General features: G+C 47.5%; 1 protein-coding gene across 2 annotated transcripts in view; it reads right to left on the reverse strand.

Annotated features, from left to right (window-relative positions):
- Positions 1-754: 754 nt before the first annotated feature.
- HMOX2 (heme oxygenase 2) overlaps positions 755-19,217 on the reverse strand; it is a 29,860-nt gene continuing 11,397 nt past the window's right edge. The window contains exons 1-6 of one of the 2 annotated variants that reach the window (XM_036091097.2): positions 16,420-16,440; positions 4,877-5,002; positions 3,532-3,649; positions 2,616-3,107; positions 1,546-1,672; positions 755-1,453 (exon numbers count right to left, since the gene is read on the reverse strand). In XM_036091097.2, the coding sequence (XP_035946990.2) occupies positions 1,326-1,453; positions 1,546-1,672; positions 2,616-3,107; positions 3,532-3,649; positions 4,877-4,962 (951 nt within the window). In that variant the 5' untranslated portion in view covers positions 4,963-5,002; positions 16,420-16,440 and the 3' untranslated portion in view covers positions 755-1,325. Of the gene's footprint in view, positions 1,454-1,545; positions 1,673-2,615; positions 3,108-3,531; positions 3,650-4,876; positions 5,003-16,419; positions 16,441-19,217 lie in introns of those variants that run through there. The other variant, XM_036091089.2, reaches the window with a different exon arrangement.

Below are 19,217 nucleotides of genomic sequence, written 5' to 3' on the forward strand. Positions count from 1 at the left end.
GGGATGACACTAAGTATCTGATTAAACCACACCCAAACCCGGTGTGGACAAGCCGTGGGGTTCTAGCCATGACTGGGTCGGGGTAGGAGTTGGCTTCACTGTGCTCAAAGGGCACCTTCCTATCTCTGACACGGGTTTCACCTATTCCATGCCACGGCATCTGTCCACACCGTCTGCAGGCTGGAGCCCCCTGGCTTTAGCTCAGGGTCGTCCCACCCTGCAGGCAAATACCCTTGCTCCCTTAAGCAAGACAGAGTCACGGGCTGAGGCTTCTGGTCTGAAGGCTAATGGGGGCAGCTAGTCAGCCCCCAGGTTCTGAGCCAGCTCCACCCCTACTAGCCCTCATCTGAACTGTGAAAAACGGGTAGGCTTGGTCAGTAGGCTTGGTCAGTAGTCGAAGACAATATTTTCCTCGCCATTTAACCCTTTCCTGAATAAAACTTTTGCAGATCCTCAATATATAAAACAAGAAACTGATTCCTATCAATAAAAATATTTAAGTTCACATTTGTATTTTAGACAAGAATTGTTATAATACAAGTATATACTTTTTATCCTTATTTATAAACAAATTATTTCAAAAAGTAGGACACCTCCCAGGCACTTGTGAGAGAGAATTCACAAGACCAGATTGTGAGACACGGTGGCTTTGCTCTGGGCAGAGGGCTGTGAGGTGACCAGGGGTGTTGGGAGCACAGGAAGGGCAGGAGTGGCTGAGAAGGATAATGTTGGTGCCAGGAAAGAGGGAGGCAGCTGTCAGAGTCCACTTTATTGAGTGCTGTAGCATTTACACAGGTCAAGGGAGGAGATAGGCCACGGCTAAACAGACCCCCCTCTTCTGGAGTTTCTGCTTGAGAGGGTGAGGATTGGCTGTTCAGGACGGAGCTCCCCAGGCCTCTGAGGCAGGGTGCAAGCCACCCCTCCCTCCCACAGAGCTACAGCAGCGTGGGCTTGCTGGCTGCTCTGTTCCCATCAGGGGAAAGGTACCCACCTAAATGCCAACATAAGGAAGAATGAAGGGAAGGAGCCTCAGGGTGAGCAGTGTGGACGCCCCTGGAGCAGAGTTGGTTCCAGAGGCCCAGGCTGCTCCCAGTACCATGGCCTAATGGCTGCAGGAACGGTGGGCCTACAGCCAGCTCAGCATCTAGCCCACAGAGAGGACGCTACAGGCAGAGGCTTTAGCGTCTGGCCTTTATTGGTTGCTTGTTTTCTCAAAACCAGCATTTAAGAAGAGTCACCTGAGGTGGTAGTTTAGTCACCGGTGGAGGTGGGGGCAGGCCAGTGGTCACTCAGGAGGAGGGCGCCAACGTGGTATGATGGGTCCTTCACATGTAGTACCAGGCCAGGAGGCCAGCAACCAGGGCCACACCAGCGGCCAGAATGAACTGCAGGCTGGGCTTACTCAGCACAGCCAGGGCTGTTCGGAAGGGGCAGCTGCTGCCCTCCAGGGCACCTGTGTGGCAGCACCAACAGGGGACATGGCATCAGTGGGAAACGTGGACACAACCCACCCTGGGAGGAGAGTTCGGGACAGGCAAGACCTACCTCTGTCTGGTTTAGCAGCATAGTAGGGGCATTTACGCACATCTCCTTTCCCATCGTGCACGGGGAGCCCGTCCTCCAGGGTCTCTTTGGCCAACAAGGAGCCAGCCTGGTCCAGTTCATCGAATATCTGCAGGAGCAGGGGATGAACAGCCATCACTTGACTGTGTCCACTCTGCTTTCGGAGAAAAATCTCTTTCTTCCCCCATGCAGAGGGAGCTAGAACTGGTGAGACTTGCTCAGGAGGGCAGACCAGTAAGTGAGCAGCCCCAATCAGCAGCAAGGACAGCCACACCAACCTAACACTTCTCCCTGTGCTCAGCATCCCACCGCTGCTGACTGTGGTGGCTCTTCCCTGGGCACTGACCAGACAACACAGCCCACAGCTGAAACTACCAGGGTAGAAACAATGAGGAGAGAACAAAAGCGCTGCCCCAAAACACCCTGTGAGCACTGGCACTTGGCCATTTTCAGTGGCTAGGTATTTTTAGAAAGAATGACAGAGAGGAACATGCGAAAACAGGCCCCAGCAGGGCTGACCCATCCTAAGTGGCCCTTGGAGGCTTGCTAATGTCAGACTAAGCCAGTGGGCCTGCACTGCGGCTGGTGCTTCACTCCCCCCGCCATGGCCACTCTCCTGGTGCTGAGGGCTGGCCTGGGTTCCAGGGACGGAATCAGCCTTCCCAGGCTTGGCCCCATCTAAAGGCTACTTGTAAACGGAGTTCTGCTTCTCACTCTCCTTGGTTCTCTCCATGAACTTATCAAGTGGGGCTTTTCAGAACCCTCGCTAAAAAGGAGGAAATCCACTCAAGACCAGAATCCTATGGGCAGAGGGAGGGAGGGAGCTTCATTTTCCCAAAACCCTCTGTGCTAGGGCCTCGCCCTCCCCAAAGCAAAAACACACAGGCTGTCTGTCAAACAAAGCAGAGCCATCGCTGGGCTTGCCCTGTGTGGCCTATTTGGTCCTTCTACTTTCTCTCTGGCAGGCTGCAGCTCATCTGGCCTAATGCACTGACGCCTGTTCAGGCAGCTCTGGATTGCCCCCCCCCCCCCCCCATGAGCCCCAGCAGTACCTGCATGTTGTACTGAAAGGCCCTGTTGGCCTCCTCCACAATCCTCTCTTTGGTCTTCAGGTTCAGGTCCAAGGCATTCATCCTAGCCCGGTACAACTGCTTGAACTGTTGTGCATTGTCCACGTTCTCAAACAGATAGAACTGGGTCCCTTCTCCTGTGCTGGGGAGTTTCAGGGCCCGCTGGGCCACCTTCTTCAGCACCTGGCCCCCTGAGAGGTCCCCCATGTAGCGAGTGTAGGCATGGGCCACCAGAAGCTCTGGCTCATTTTGCCCCACATAGTGGATCCGCTCCACATACTTTTGGGCAGCCTCAGAGCACCGCACCTTCTCCTCCCAGTCCTCACCAAAGAAATACTCCATGTCCTTGGTCAGTGCCTCCTTCCGGTGTAGCTCCGTGGGGAAGTACAAAGGGGCAAAAGCTGGGTGGTCCTTGTTGCGCTCCATTTCCTCCTCAAGGGCTGAATATGTGAAGTAAAGTGCAGTAGTGGCCAGCTGTTGAGGGCAACGGGGGAGACCATGGGATAGGGCTGTCGGCCTTGACCAGCAAGCACATCTCCTGAGCCGACCTGCCCCCGCGTCTGAGGAGCCACCAGTGAAGGCTCCAGCAGTGTGCCCCCATCACCCTAATTCCCCAGAAGCCCATTTTTATACAGTGAATTATTTCACACACTCAGGAAACTTCCATGTTCCTTAAAGGACTGACATGGTGAATTCTTAGGAACATGGATACCTCTGCTTCCTGCACACTACCACCATGCTCTTCTATTTAAGCTTCATGAAAACCACAATCTGATGTCAAAAGAGTGGAGAGTGGGTAGAGAAAGGCCCAGCTTCCGCCTCTGAGCAGTTCCAAGAGGATCTTCCTCATGGGACTAAGGCCCCCAACCTGACCCTATCCACAATCAAGGGCACCAACCTTAAACAGCTCCTTCCTGATGTTGCCTTTCAAGAAGTCCTTGACAAACTGGGTGTTTTCTGCCCGGTCATGTGCTTCCTTGGTCCCTTCCTTCAGGAGCTCAGAGAGGTCAGCCATCCTGTGGAGATGGAGGGAGGGGTGTGTGTGTGTGCGCGCGTGCACGAGCGCGTGTGCATGTGTGAACTAGCCCCTTCCAGTCTCAGGGTGTCCCCCTGCTGAGCTGGAGGCAGAAGCTGCTCAGAAACTCCACTCCAGCATCAATACAGGGTCTTGCCAGAGAGCAGGCAGATGTGAGTTGGCCTCAAGGACTTGGGTGACATGGGGGATGACTATGGCCTACTCCTTAACAGTGTCCGTGTCTCTATGAACCACCCAAATGAACAATGCTTTGCCTCTGTGGCCACCTAGTGCCTGAGGAAACACACCTCTAATCCCACCACAGCGTTTGCTGGCTTCTCCAGGAGCAGCCAGCCTTGGGGAACATGTCTCGCAGAATCCATGCTGCTGTGATGGACTGATGGTGTCTGTCCCAAGGCAGCCTTGCTGCCTTCCTCCCACCTTCCACCCACAGCCTCTTCAGGACTACATGGGGCTGGGCCCAGGTGTAGGATCAGAATGAGACGGGCCGAGGCAGTTGGAGCCAGGACGTAGGCCTGTATCACTTAAAATGACACAGGATGCAGTTGCGCTGACAGGTGCCACAGCCAGTACACAACAAGGCAAACGACGCATGACCCTAAAGATGGACACACCGGGTAGCAGCTCACGCGGTCCACACAATCCATCCACCAGAGTGACAAAAACTTGGTCCCTCACGGCCCACCCTCCCTCTGCTGGCTTCTTTAGGAAAAGAATCATTTATTATTAGCAATTATTTCAAGATATAAAAAAGCACTCTGTCAGTGACAGGGCTACGAGACAATAAGAACAATGAAGAACAGGCTTCGGTAACTTGAGGCTTAGCATGAACTGTCCCTACCCAGTAAGAAAAATCCCTGGAGTCAGAGCTACTCCCACATTCTAAGGAGTGGAAAACACTAGTCAAGGTGCCAGTTTTGCCTAATGACGCTTTTTCAGCACAGAAGACAAAACACTTAGGGTTTTAAGAAGAAAAAAGGATCAGAAATACCATCAAATTCCATTCCTCAGCACTTCTAGCAGTGCCTGACCTGCTTCCTTGGGAACAAAGGGGGAGAATGCTCAAGCAGCCCAGGATGCTGTATGCTGTTCCTCTCTGCAGTCCCAATCAGGTGTCCTGGGCGGCGGCAGCAGCACGACACGACCCCAACCACACCCCGGCACCCTAAGCCCACAGGACTCAACGTAGCCAGCCCCCACCACTCACCTGGCATGGTTCTCTTTTTCTGAGGCCCCGGAGTTCTTTTTCTCCGACTCATCCACCCCCTCCGCAGTCTCCAGTTCCGCTGACATCGTTGCCGAGTGTGATTCCTGCGTGCTCACTCTTCTGGTCCTGAGGAGACACAAGAAGCTGGCGATGTGGCGCCCACGGCGCCACTTCCCCCAAACACCTGCTGGTGCTGCTCTCGTCTGAGCCAACATAATGGAGGAGTCACCCACGTGCCTTAGAGTGTTTTCTTTAAAAAATAAAGCTCTGCCATTACTGGGACCATTATCTGAGCATGGACAAAATTTAAATATGGACAGTGGATTAGGTAATAGCATCGTATTAATATTGAACCTGCTGATTTTTATAAATTGTACTGTGATTATGTATGAGAATGTCTTTGTTTTAGGAACTGTATTCTGAAGTTTTTAAAAGTAAAGGAGCACACTGTCTGCAAGTTACTGTAAAATGGCTCAGAATGTGTGTGCACGTGCACATACGTAATAGAGAGAGAGTGGGAGGACTATACCAAGTAAAAGCAAATGAGGCAAAATGCTGGTGGTGAATTTGGATAAAAGGTACACAAGAGTTCTTTGTACCATTCTTACAACTCTTCTGTATGTTTGAAATTACAACAAAATTAAAAGTTACCTAAAACACAAAATAACATCACAGATAAAGCTTAGAACAAAAACAAGCAGCGGCGGGAACAGCGGCTCTGAGTCGGGCAGCAAGGGCATCTGGGCTGGCCCGTCCCAGCCTTGTGCACAGACCAGCTTGAAAGGCACTAGACAAGCGGTATCAGGTACATGAAGTCACCACAAGCAGACCGGCCCCAGCCTACCCCTGACTCTGCCGGGCTGAAGGAAATAAAACAAGCTAGCCAGTCAGTTCCCAGTGCTGCTGCCAGGGCCGAACCTCCGTCAGCCAGGGAAATAGAGTCTCACAAGACAAGCTAACCTCCCACCCCCGGAGGCCTCTATCTGGCAGTGCAAAGGAGCAGCCCATCTGGGGAATTTTCCAGATGAACAGCAGCACAGTTGCACCAGCTACTAAAGGAACTTACAAAACCAGAGCTACCCAATCAAGCCAAGGAAAAAAGAGGCCTTCATTTTCTACCTCCACCAGTACCTACTTATTGAGCATTTTCTACATGTTCCACCCAGAAACAGGAGTCTAGGGGGACAAAAAGTTTAAGTAATGGTCCTTCGAAGGTATAAAGAAGAAAATAAAAACCAACCTCCATCTCACCCCACAGATAAACTCATTGCTAGTATGTTGGTATATATCCTGAGTTTCTTCTAGGCTTGTAATTACATTTTCTTTATCTTTTCAGATATTATAATACATGGTTTGCTCGGCACGCTTTTTCTGAACCTTCACGCCTTTAGATTTAGCATTTATACAGTAGGATTAATGATAGGAAGGATTAAGTGAGAACAGGGAAGGTAGTAAGGCTTTTAGCACAGTGCCTACCACATGGTAAGCACTAAATATTAGATATTATTTACGTTTGTATTTTGATAGAGGCGTTTTTAAAAATTTTATTTATTTGACAGAAACAAAGCGAGAGAAGGAACACAAGCAGGGGGAGTGGGAGAGGGAAAAGCAGGCTTCCCGCTGAGCAGGGAGCCTGATGCGGGGCTCGATCCCAGGACCCTAGGATCATGACCTGAGCCGAAGGCAGACGCTTAACGACTGAGCCACCCAGGCCCCCCCGCTTTTTAAAAGATTTTATTTTTTATTTGACAGAGAGACAAAGCGAGAGAAGGATGTATTTTGATAGAGGCTTAACTGATGTCGTCCTAGAATGCTTAGAAAATAAAGAGCAGAAAGTGAAATGAGCCAGGCAAAGACATACATGGTATCACTTGTATGTGGAACCTAAAAAAAAGATTTAAGGGGCGCCTGGGTGGCTCAGTCGGTTAAGCATCTGCCTTTGGCTCGGGTCATGATCCCAGGGTCCTGGGATCGAGCCCCACGTCAGCTCCCTGCTCAGTGGGGAGCCTGCTTCTCCCTCTCCCTACCGCTCTGCCTACCTGTGCTCTCTCTGTCAAATAAATAAATTCTTTAAAAAAATAAAAATTTAAAAATAAAAAAAAAGATTTAAGTCATAGAAACAGAGTAGAATGGTGGTTGCAGGGGCTGAAGGTGGGGACAATAGGGAGAGGTTGGTAAAAGGGTACAAATTTTCAGTGACAATTAAGGCCTGAGGACCTAATGAACAGCATGGTGACCAGAGTTAATAATTTACTACATAATTGAAATTTGCTGAGAAGCGTAGCTTTTAAGCATTATTACAAAAGAATATGTGAGGCGATGGATATGGATTCAATTGTGGAAATCCATAATTATAAATCACGTTGTACACTTCAAATATATTGTAATTAACTTATCAATTATATCTCAATATGCTGGGAAAAAAAAAAACCCAGTATATATAGTAAATGGGACCTTCTTTTGACTCCAAATCAGATATACTCTCATCTCCAATAATAATGATGAACTGTGCAGTTCATTAATGTTAAGTCCAGAATGTGAAGGTAGGTGGTCATCACATGGAGAGAAGAGTATTCAGAGGGCTTCCTGGAGAAGAGAGGGCTTACCCAGGACCCTCAACGACAGACAGCATTTGGGTGAGAGAGGAAGGGCCTCTAGATCAAGGAACAACATGAACAAAGTAAAATGGGACAGACCACAGAGATGGTGTAAGGCTGCCCAGCTATGCATCCTGCATTCTTTTACCAAGGGGCCAAGGTACACTTTGTCGACTGCAGAATAAGCCCCACACCAGCTTGTCCACACTGACCTCTTTTTACAGACTTTTAAGAAAGAACATCTCAGCTCTATGTCCTTGGTGACCCTGAGAGCCAAGATTTATCCTGGGCCACTCAGCACGCAGGCTGCTGAGAGAAAAGGGGGCTGGATAGGAGCTGTGGGCCACCCAGTGGAGGGAAGAGGGCAGAGTAAAAGGTCCCAGAGCCTCTAGACAGGTGGAGGTGCATGTGGCCATGCAGAAGACATACCCCAGGCACCTGAAGACTGCAGGTCCCATGCTGCTTGCATGTGAAACTAAAAGTAGGCAGACAAGAACAACTGCAATCTGGTTGTCTAGGTTACTAGTTATGGTAAGTTAGGTAAACTTCCTGCACCTAATTATCACGCTGCACAACAGTGATTATATATGTGATTAAATCTGATCATTAATTGTTTTGTTTGATAACTACACACTCTGGGAGGGCATGGTCTTGCTCTGGGAGGGCATAGTCTTGCTGGAGCAACAGGGCCTTTTGCTTATCTTAAAAATACAAAAGGGAGAGGAGCACCTGGGTGGCACAGTTGGTTAGGTGTCTCTTGGTTTGGGCTCAGGTCATGATCTCAGGGTCCTGGAATCCAGCCCCCGCACTCAGCAGCGAGTCTGCTTAGGTTTCTCTCTCCCTCCGCCCCTCCCCCACTCTCTTGCACATGCTAAAATAAATAAATAAATCTTAAAAAAAAAAAAAGGTAGGAAGGGAAAGCCAGCTTCCACAGATGTCTTCTCATTACCACTTTGTGCCAGTCTCCCTTTGGGTACACTTTCCTCCCACGTTCTTCAACCCCAGTCCTGCCTGAGAGCCCCTAATTCCCTCCTCTCAGCTCAAAGGAGGCCCAACTCTGGCTCCAGAGAGAGGGCCACAGCTGTCTCTTTCACTGGTGGAGTTCCAGAGCCCAGAAAATAACAAGTTCTCAACAAACACTTGCTGAATAAAAAATCCAAAGGAGGGGCACCTGGCTGGCTCGGTCGGAAGAGCATGCAACTCTTGATCTGAGGGTCATAAATTCGAGCCCCACACTGGGTGTAGAGATTACTTACATTAATAAAAACTTAAAAAAAAAATCCAGGGGCACCTGGATGGCTCGGTTCTTGGGCGTCTGCCTTCGGTTCGGGTCGTGATCCTGGAGTCCTGGGATCCAGCCCCGCATCAGGCTCCCTGCTCAGCGGGGAGCCTACTTCTCCCTCTCCTACTCCCCCGCTTGTGTTCCCTCTCTTGCTGTGTCTCTCTCTGTCAAATAAATAAATAAATCTTAAAAAAAAAAAATCCAAAAAGGAAAGGCAGGCAGGCAGTGTTCTCATGCATACTGCCAACAATATGGCACCTGTGGACAACAAAAAGTTATCGGCTGTTGACTACTTCAATAGTTTCCTAAACTCTGAAATGATTTAACAATTTTGTTTTGAAAGAAAAATAGATACTGTCCTACTCCAATTAGAGGCAAGAATACTAAATCCTTAATGTGAACTAAAAGCACCATCTACACAGATGGGAAGAAGGTTCTGGGGAAAGCTCCATTAGCACATTCAATCCACACAAGTAGGGCCCAGGGAAGGCAGCCTTTGTCCACCTCTGTGGCCTGGTCACTGTTCTTCAAGGGAGTGGCTGTGTGGGGCAGCATGCAGAAACCACCTTGCAATGTCAGAAGCAGAATTCACTTCATTCTCTGAAAAGCTACGTGTCCAAACTTGGTCTGACTGGCCTCTACACTTGTATCCTTTTTTTCTTTGCAGCAACCACTGGAATCCCCAGAAAATCAGAAGCCAAATCATAAACATAGAAATTTTCTAGACTTCAACCTCTCATTATCAACAAGCTGCTGCCACACTCCCACTGGGGTCTGCTTAGGTTTCTCTCTCCCCCCTTTGTTGTTGAAAAACAACAAAAAAACATTCCACTCTGGGAAATACACTTGAAGATGTATTAATAGTAATCTGTAACAAAATGGTAGGTAGCCATACTATGATGTTACAAAAAAAGTCACACAGCCTAACAATACAGGGTAGGATTGCTCGAACGACCGGAAACAATAGAATCTTGGCACAGATGGGAAAAGTTGATAGGCTGCATCCACTATGGAAAAGTCTACATACACTTGTTTTACCTAAAAGACTCAAAATACTGACTACAAGTATGTGCAAAAGTATGTAAGTAAAAGTGGCACCTGGATGGCTCAGTCAGTTAAGCATCCGACTCTTGATTTCAGTTCAGGTCATAATCTTAGGGTTGTGAGATTGAACCCTACATGGGTGTCTGTGCTCAGCCGGGAGTTTGCTTATGGATTCTCTCTCTCCCTCTCCTCCCACTTGCACACGTGTTCTCTCTCAATCTCTAAAATAAATAAATAAATCTTTAAAAAATATATATATCTATATATACAAAAATGAAAAAACAAAGTATCTAAGTATACCGATAACAGGAAGGTAGTTTGGAAAGGTATAAACACGATTTGTTTGACTTTTTAGCTAATTGGCTCCTTCTTTTATATAAAGTGGCCCAATTCTCTTGAAAAGGCGGGGGGGAAGACAGGGAGAGAGACAGACAGAGGAACTGGACCAAGCAAACCAGCTAAGGTAAGATACTGCACTAACTAGTCCATAGGAAGTCACCTGGGCCTTTACTTTGCTCTTACAAATTTCAGAAAGGTCCATCTGCCCTCTGTATTTTAATTCCAGAAAACTGTGACCCTCTGTTTATAAAATCTACCTCCATAACTCCCGTACTAGCTGTTCACCTGACACAGGTTTTTACTCCGGCACCAGATATGATAGAAGTAACAACAATGTCCCATCACCAATGTTCCTTCCAGCAAAGGAAGTTCCTGTGGACCTGCCCAGCAGATCCACAACACTTACTTCAAAGCCTTTGTTCCTTGTAAATTGCAGGCTCAAGGCACTAGGGCTCTTGAAAGAACAGACGTGTTCACGACTTTTTTTTATTATAACCTCCTCCATGGACACGTCCTACAAACTTCAGAAAGTGCAGTGCTGCCAGACAGGATTACATTATCACTCATTCCCCATTTGGTAATTCAAAAAGCCACAGGGGCGCCTGGGTGGCTCAGCTAGTTAAGCATCTGACTCTTGATTTCGACTCAGGTCATGATCTCAGAGTCGTGAGACCAAGCCCTGTGTCAGACCCCCACTCAGTGGGAAGTCTGCTTGAGATTCTTTCTCTCCCTCTCCCTCTGCCCTTCCCTGTGCTTGTGCTCTCCCTCTAAAATAAATAAATCAAAAAACAAAACAAAAAGGCACAAAAAAGATTTAATCTATAATAATTCTTTTCCATTTTGATTCTTTTTCTTTGCCCTGGAAAACCACTGAAGAAGGGAGCAGGTTGCTGAGCTCAGCCAGCACTAGACAGCAAGGTGGGGGAAGGGGTAAGAAAACGCATGGCAACCAGCTCCCTGAAATTAGAACTACCCTCCCACTCCGGAATTGACAGTGACCAGCTACAGATGCCCACATGAGCTAGTGTTGTTATCCTAATGTGCAGAGGAGGAAACCGCCACAGGGAAGGCGTAAGCAGCTGCTCAGACTCCCGTACTGGGTCGGCCATAGCTCCCACCCCTCCCCACTAAACAGCCTGTGGTTGGGCACCAGGAGTCCCTGCCTGCTTACCAGAAGGCTGTTCCCAGCTCAGAGTTTACTCCTGTATAGAACTGGCATCACATTAATAAGAGGTGATTATTCTTCAGCTTTCACAAGTGCTGTCATCGTGTTTCCCCAGTTAAACCAGAAGCTTCCTACAAGACAGATCATCAAAACTCCCTCAGACTCAGTTTCTCAGAGTCCAATGCCATGTTCCAAATTACTTACAAGTCAGTACCCTGGGCAGTCTCCAACTTGAGTTGTAACTGATGTAGATGCACAAACAGAATGCCCACTGAGAATGCTAGCTAAATGGGGGTGGGACAAGAAAATATTGGTTAAATTCTAAAATACCGGGGGTGCCTGGCTGGCTCAGTTGGAAGAGCCATGCGGCTCTTGATCTTGGGGCCGGGAGTTTGAGCCCCACTCTGGGTGCAGAGATTACTAAAAAAATAAATAAATAAATACCAAATAAAATAATAAAAATTTTAATTGGGGAAAAATTTTTTGATTGGGTATTAGGCCTCTAACTGGTATGTAATCTGGTTTTCTTTCTTCATATCTCCCTCCCTTCCTCCTTCCCTTCCCTCTCTCTCTTTCTTATGGTCTGAATTTTCTACCTGATGACCTGTTTGTGTTTCCCATGCCTCTAAGCTGGCCAAGGCCATTCTCATCCCATAGGGCCCAGTTAGGCTGGGTTCTGCATTTACCCAGCTATGTTGTGTTTTCTCTACTGCTCCCCTCCCGGGGCTCCAGAAGGCCTAGGGTCTCCCCTGTCGTCCCTGCCTCAGCTGTTCTCTTCACATCAGAGCTAGGCACTGGCTCCCTGGACCCCTCTAAGCCCTCTGAACAGGCCCAGTTCAACGTGCACTCCCCCACCCCGGGAGGCTGCTTCTCACCCAAGTGCCTATGAGGGTAGGCACTCCACTGGCCTCTGCTTACTTTTCTTAGCCAGCACTAGAAGTAATGAGGACTCCAGTTTCTTTTCTTTCTTTCTTTTTTAAGATTTTATTTATTTGAGATGGAGAGAGAGCCACAAGCAGGGGGAGCAGCAGAGGGAGAGGGAGAAGCAGGCTCCCTGTTGAGCAGAGAGCCCAATGTGGGGCTCAATCCCAGGACCCTGGGATCATGACCTGAGCCGAAGGCAGATGCTTAACGGACTGAGCCACACAGGGGCCCAGGACTCCAGTTTCTTTTATCTGAAGGCCTACCTCTGGTCACTGGTACAGGTTCCTTCCCACTGCCCATGGTTTTGTGTGTGTTTTCTACTTTTGCATTCAATAAATACCTTTCAATTGTATACATCTTTGTCTATGATCTCACCTAACCCACTTATATTGTGACATTCAGGAGGGTCACAGTTCAAAAATAATATATTACCTCTCACAGAAACCATGTTCATTATGTGCCCCATAAATGTTAGAATACAAGAATCCCAGACTCTCTCTTTCCTGGATTATAGGATCTGTTCCTTCTCTATATGCCCTAAAGGCTTTTCATATTTAAGTGAGAGAATACCTGTTCCCATTTACCAATACCATAAATCAGGCCATGTCAATTCTTAATGATGCCACATAGTCCCATGGGGCCTCAGCAGATATAAATAAATAGATTGTTTACCTAAAAATTCTTTTCTGAATATGTGTCAACATAAAAAGAGTAAATTCTAACATCCTACGTATAAACCCTTTATATGATCCGGGAACAAAGAACCCTAGAGCTACTATTGAGAGAAGAAACCGGGGACAGGAAGGTACATCTCTTCAGAGCCTCCAAATCTCTCTATTTTTCATCTGTAGGAATGAACACTTGCCCAGTGTTCCATACCAAAAGACCACTGGGAGGATCAAATAAGATGATGACTGTGAAAACACTTGATAATAAATGTTAAATTATACAAATGCTACAAAAGGAATTGAGTATGAACCCAGAACTATTTACTAGCTGGTCTGCCCTAAAAGACACTCCAGGTTGAGCTTTTCAAACCTTACTAAGACACCAAGAAACTCTCAAGAGGAGGAAAAAGCCCTGTTCCTGGATGTGGTGTGGACAAGAATTTGTTCTCCTTGGCACGGTTTACAATCCAGCATTGATAAGGGTAAACCCCGCACCAAGGGCCAGTTTTGCATGCCATTCAATGAATGGACATGCAGAAGTGCCATCTGCCTTAGGTAAACAGCCACTTGACTGGCCCTGCTCTGCTCCCAGACCTCAGGGAAGCTGGAATGTAGAGAGGGGCAAGGGAGTGACACTCATGGACCTGTCAGTTTACTGGGGCACTTCTGGGCTCCTGCTAACTACTGATTATTGCTATAGACTCAGCTCACCTTTGGGAATGGAAAGGCAACTGGGCCTTGCACAAAGGGCATGGTCTTTAGAGTTTTAAAGATTTGGGATTGAGATCTGGACTCCCAATGTTTAGTAGCTGCATGGCTGTAGTAAGTCATAACTCCTTGAAGGCTGAGTCTCCTCATCCATAAATAGGGTAACTCCCTTTGCCTCACATTTTCAAGTGCGCTATAAGGACTAAATGAGCTAATGTGCATATGTTTCATGAAATGTAAGGCTGCCTCAAATGTTGATGGTCTCTTACTGAAGAAGCTGCTGAAGAAAATGAGCAGCTAAGGGGTGCTTGGGTGGCTCAGTCGGTTAAACATCTGCCTTTGGCTCAGGTCATGATCCCAGGGTCCTGGGATTGAGCCCCCACATCGGGCTCCCTGAGGGAGCCTACTTCTCCCTCTCCCTCTGCCTCTGCCTGCCACTCCCCCTGCTTGTGCGCCCTCTGTCAAATAAATAAATAAAATCTTTAAAAAAAAGAAAGAAAGAAAAAAAGAAAATGAGCAGCCGAGTGATTATGAAACACTGAGAAAGATAACAAAATCCCAGTGAATCAACAGATAATTCTGAGCAGGTCACACCCAAGGTCTTCTGAGTTGCCCCTCATTCTCTGGCAGTGCCAGAAAATGGGAATACCTGTTCTTTCCAAGGAGAGACATGTGACCACTGCAGCTAGAAAATCCTCATTGCAGATGCTGGCTGAGCCAGATGCTGGGAGCAGTGGATGGGGGTGAATCCGTTCTAACCCAACAAGGCACCTGGTAAGAGGTGCCTCCCAAAACTCTGAGGAAACCATATCATCTAGGTCAACAGCTTTTTAGTTTATAAAAGGAATGGCCTGGAGTCTCTGCTGAACTCTGGTGCTGCCACTCCTTAGGAAATCTTAAAACCTTCATCCCTTTCATTTTAATCACTGGGTGAATTCAATCCCACAGTTCACTGACTGGATGATTATTAACCTCTTGATAAAGAGCGAGTTTCAGACAAGGAATCCTGGGAAAGTATAGGCTCCAGGGACACAAAACTCTTGCATCAGATTTACTAAGCACACATTTGCACATCTGCACAATAAGCAACCCGAAAACAAAACAACTACTAGTCCAAAGGCACTAGCCTCTTAGTAACCTCAAAAACTGACCGCTCAGGAAGTCCAAAACTTCTTGGGCAAGCTCTCTTTTTACCGGGGACGGGGGTGTACTCATCTCCAGCGTGTTAAAATACAACTGAGCAAGCATTCAAAAGCAGACATTGGGGATGAAACCTGAAGCACTGAAAAGAGCTCAGAGTAGGGGCCAAGAGTCTACTGTTGCTGCTGCCAAAGAGAAGTCCTGGTAAAAAGACTTCCTACTATGAATGAAATAAGTATGAGACTCTCCTGTTCCCTGAGCGTCACCCCACCTCATACGAGAGGACCAGGACTCAGGGCTGAGAAGAGGAAGACTCTTTCCCATGAGAAGCACCTGGGGTGGGGGCTGAAGCCCTGACTGAATTCTAAAATGGATAGGACCACATTTTATAAGAATAAAGCCTAGGCACCAGACATCCCACAAGGGGCTGGTTTTATTTTTTTTATTTATTTATTTTTTTTTTAAGATTTTATTTATTTATTTGAGAGAGAGAGAATGAGAGACAGAGAGCATGAGAGGGAGGAGGGTCAGAGGGAGAAGCAGACTCCCCGCCGAGCAGGGAGCCCGATGCGGGACTCGATCCCAGGACTCCAGGATCATGACCTGAGCCGAAGGCAGTCGCTTAACGAACTGAGCCACCCAGGCGCCCAAGGGGCTGGTTTTAATAGAGGAAATGCCGACATGACCATGAGTCACCCCTAGGTACCATCAAGTGAAAATTATTCCAACTTTGGAACAATCCTGCAAACATGTCCTGTGCCTTAAGCGGAGTCATTATTCCCTTTTTTTTTTTTTTTTTTTAAAGATTTTATTTATTTATTTGACAGAGAGAGAGAGAGACAGCGAGAGAGGGAACACAAGCAGGGGGAGTGGGAAAGGGAGAAGCAGGCTTCCTGCCGAGCTGGGAGCCCGATGTGGGACTCGATCCCAGGACTCCAGGATCATGACCTGAGCCGAAGGCAGTCGCTTAACCAACTGAGCCACCCAGGCGCCCCCATTATTCCCTTTCGCTCAGGTGTAACAGTTGTCACATGTGGCTTCAGCTTCTCTCATAAATACGATGACTACGAACAGCATTTGGGGGTGGAAGGAGAGTGGCTAATTAGGATGCTTCTGTGGAATCTTCATTTTGGAAAATGAGGTGCTATCGGCTCCCAGGTGCTTTCCTCTCCACAAAGAGACTCAACAGAGGCTCAGCAGCACCCCTGTAAGAACAGAAGGTCCTCGAATCCACCCTGGGAGGATGGTAGAGAGGAAGAGCGCCAGACTGAACTCTTAACAGACCTGGGCACACCAGGCTAAGTCACTTTCAAGCAGTGTCCCAATGACCGGGAAGAAATGAAGATTCAGAGATTTAAGTAATATGGCCAAGGTCACTTAGAAAGTTAATAATGGAGCTGGGACCAAGTCCTTCCTGAATTCAAGCTCATTCCTCCTGTGTCCCAGCTAACATGCACGTGCAATTAGTATGATGTCACCACAGAATACTAGCAAAATGGAAAATGAGGCTATACTACACTGCATTTACGTGTGCAATGGAAGGGTTTTCTAAACCACTGAGTGCCATTTGTTTTTTAGTATGAAAGTTAGCTCAATCCTATGATTTCTGAGAAGTAAATGCTCAGCCTCCCATTTGAAGCTTCAGAAGCTGGTGCTGCCCATCCCACAACACTCACCTTCACTTGCTCAGATTACACGGCAACCCGAGAAGATTGTTCCCTGGCGAGTCCTGCTTTTGTTGACTAGCAGGGCAGGCCAAGGCTGGAGATAGCTGGTCCCAGAGGCGAGGACAGCACCTCTACCACTCAGTGCATGAAGGGAAGCAGCCAGATCTGCCAGGCCTTGGTGGACAATGAAGCCAGAGACTCACGGCATCCCTGCACCAAGGAGAGGTCACAATAGGATCTGCACATCTCTATAGCATCTATCACCATAGTAACTACAGAGAAATAGAAGATCTGGTTTCAAGAATCTAAAAGCATGTTCTCCATGTGCTGAGTGTTTAAAATCTATTCAGTCCTGGGGTGCCCGGGTGGCTCAGTCGGTTAAGCACTGGACTCTTGGTTTCAGCTCAGGTTGTGATCTCATGGGTCGTGGGATGGAGCCCCGCTTCGGGCTCCACCCTCAGCAGGGAATCTGCCTGGAGACTCTCTCCCTCTGCCCCTCCCCGCCTCATAAATAAATCTTTAAAAAAAATCTATTCGGGGGTGCCTGGGTGGCTCAGTCGTTAAGCGTCTGCCTTCGGCTCAGGTCATGATCCCAGGGTCCTGGGATCGAGTCCCACATCGGGCTCCCTTCCCGGCAGGAAGCCTGTTTCTCCCTCTCCCACGCCCCCTGCTTGTGTTCCTGCTCTCGCTATCTCTGTCTCTTTCAACTAAATAAATAAAATCTTTAAAAAAAAAAAAAAATCTATTCAGTCCCATCTTTGCCTACTAAAAATATATGTCTAACTTGGGAACAGTAGTGCAATGGATATGAAGTATGTCAACATAAACTTCATGTAAGGTTAGGAACTCCACAGGCCAAGGTACTGGTCAATTTAACAAGGTGGTTCCTATATCTCACTTTGGACCTGTAAGGGATCTTAACATGTTCCCACAGGCCTACAGAGTTAGGTATTATTCCCAGGCTTTTTCACAATGACTGCCTAGATTCTGACAGCAGGGGGGAAGGGGTGGGTGAGTGGAGTGGGGGCAAGGAAACAAGCCCGGCCTCAGAACCGGTAACTCCAAGAGGCTGACTCCATCCTACAAAAGCTTTGTCTATGGCAGCAGAGGACCAGCAACAGCAGCTATTGGGACTTTGTCTCAGAGTAAGGAGTTCAGCTTTCCCAGTGAGCCCTACCTCCACTGGTAGAGGGGTCAGGGGCACAGAGCAGTCTAATAGCAAGCATATGCATACAAGTCCTTTCTGCACAACACAATGCTGATATGCTGATGTGACACGGGAGGAGGCGAGGCAACGGCTGCACTGCATGGATGACCTGTGGCAGGCACCCAACAAATGTTACTTGAACTGAGCTCAGCCAAGAAAGAATCCACTGGCCACACAAGCCAAAAGGAAAAGCAGGGAAGTGGTTAAGGCCCAAGCTCTAGTCAGGCACAACTGAGAACAAAGCTTGGTTCTGTCACACACCAGCTGGGTGGCCTTGGACCGGCTACTTCTCAGAATCTCAGTTTCTTCACCTGTAAGGATAGTAGTAACAACTCTGCAAGGTAGATATGAGAATTTAATGAGATAACTTATAGAACCTCAACATATTGTATAATGTTAATTGAAGAAAGTGTCCCTTAAAGTTTGAAGTTAACGAATGTTCTCATATACTTTTATTTTTATTTTATTTTTCTTTAGATTTTATTTATTTTGTCAGAGAGAGAGAGTAAGCAAGTGCACAAGCAGGGGGAGTGGCAAGCAGAGGGAGAAGCAGGCTCCCCGTTGAGCAGGACCCTGGGATCATGACCTGAGCCAAAGGCAGACACTTAACTGACTGAGCCGCCCAGGCAACTCCCATACTTTTAGACAAGAAATGGAAATACCCTTGTCTCAATGAAAACCCTTACAGGCAACATCAAATCTGTACTGGGGTCCCACACTTTGTGTTGAAGGCTCACCGTGAAGAACCTCTGTTTTCATTCTGATAACACCAGATACCAAGAAAGGAATAGAAAAATCTTGGAATTTCTAACAAAATAAATTTTGCAAAGGATCTAAAGGAAGATGATCACCTAAGTTCAAACTCTTTCAGGGACACTGAACATGAGTTAGATGAAGGTCCCCTTCATGCTATGATCAGGATGGAGGACAGGGCATGTTGTTTTGTTTCTTTAGATTAGCTCATCACTATAAATAAAGGTTTAGGTAACTGAAAAATTTACTTGACTTTGTGATAAATCTGATTTGCACTTATATCTCATGACACTCAATCCCCAACCCAATCAATGGTTGTCAGCTGGGGACCATTCTGGCACACACCTGCCCCCATAGGTTATCTGGCAATGTCTGGAGACATGTTTGGTTGTCACAACTGGGGGGTGGGCCATTCAACTGGTATCTAGTGGGTAGAGGCCAGGGATGCTGCTCAACACCCTGCAATGCACAAAAAGCACAAACGCAAGTGCAGGTATGCACACACATACACACGTGCACTCACAGACCCACCACCACCACAAACCATTATCCAGCCCAAAATGTCAATAGCACCAAGGTTGAGAAACCCTGCTTGAATCTCAGAAGCAGCACTAACATCATTCAAGAAAGGACATGCATCTAATACCCTTCTTATCCCTTCATCAGTTTACAGAGACAAGATGAGATTTTGGCACTATGCTTCACACTGTTTGTCACACCTTTATCAAATATCCTTTACAGAGATTTCTGGGGAAACTGAATTTACACCAGAAAACAGAAGAGGCTGTTACTAGATAGGGCAACTTGGCACTGCCCACAGATGACAATGAAAGGGGTCACAGTACCT

The sequence above is a fragment of the Halichoerus grypus genome, chromosome 6 (assembly GCF_964656455.1).
Source record: "Halichoerus grypus chromosome 6, mHalGry1.hap1.1, whole genome shotgun sequence".
In the NCBI taxonomy this organism is placed as follows: Eukaryota; Metazoa; Chordata; class Mammalia; order Carnivora; family Phocidae; genus Halichoerus; species Halichoerus grypus.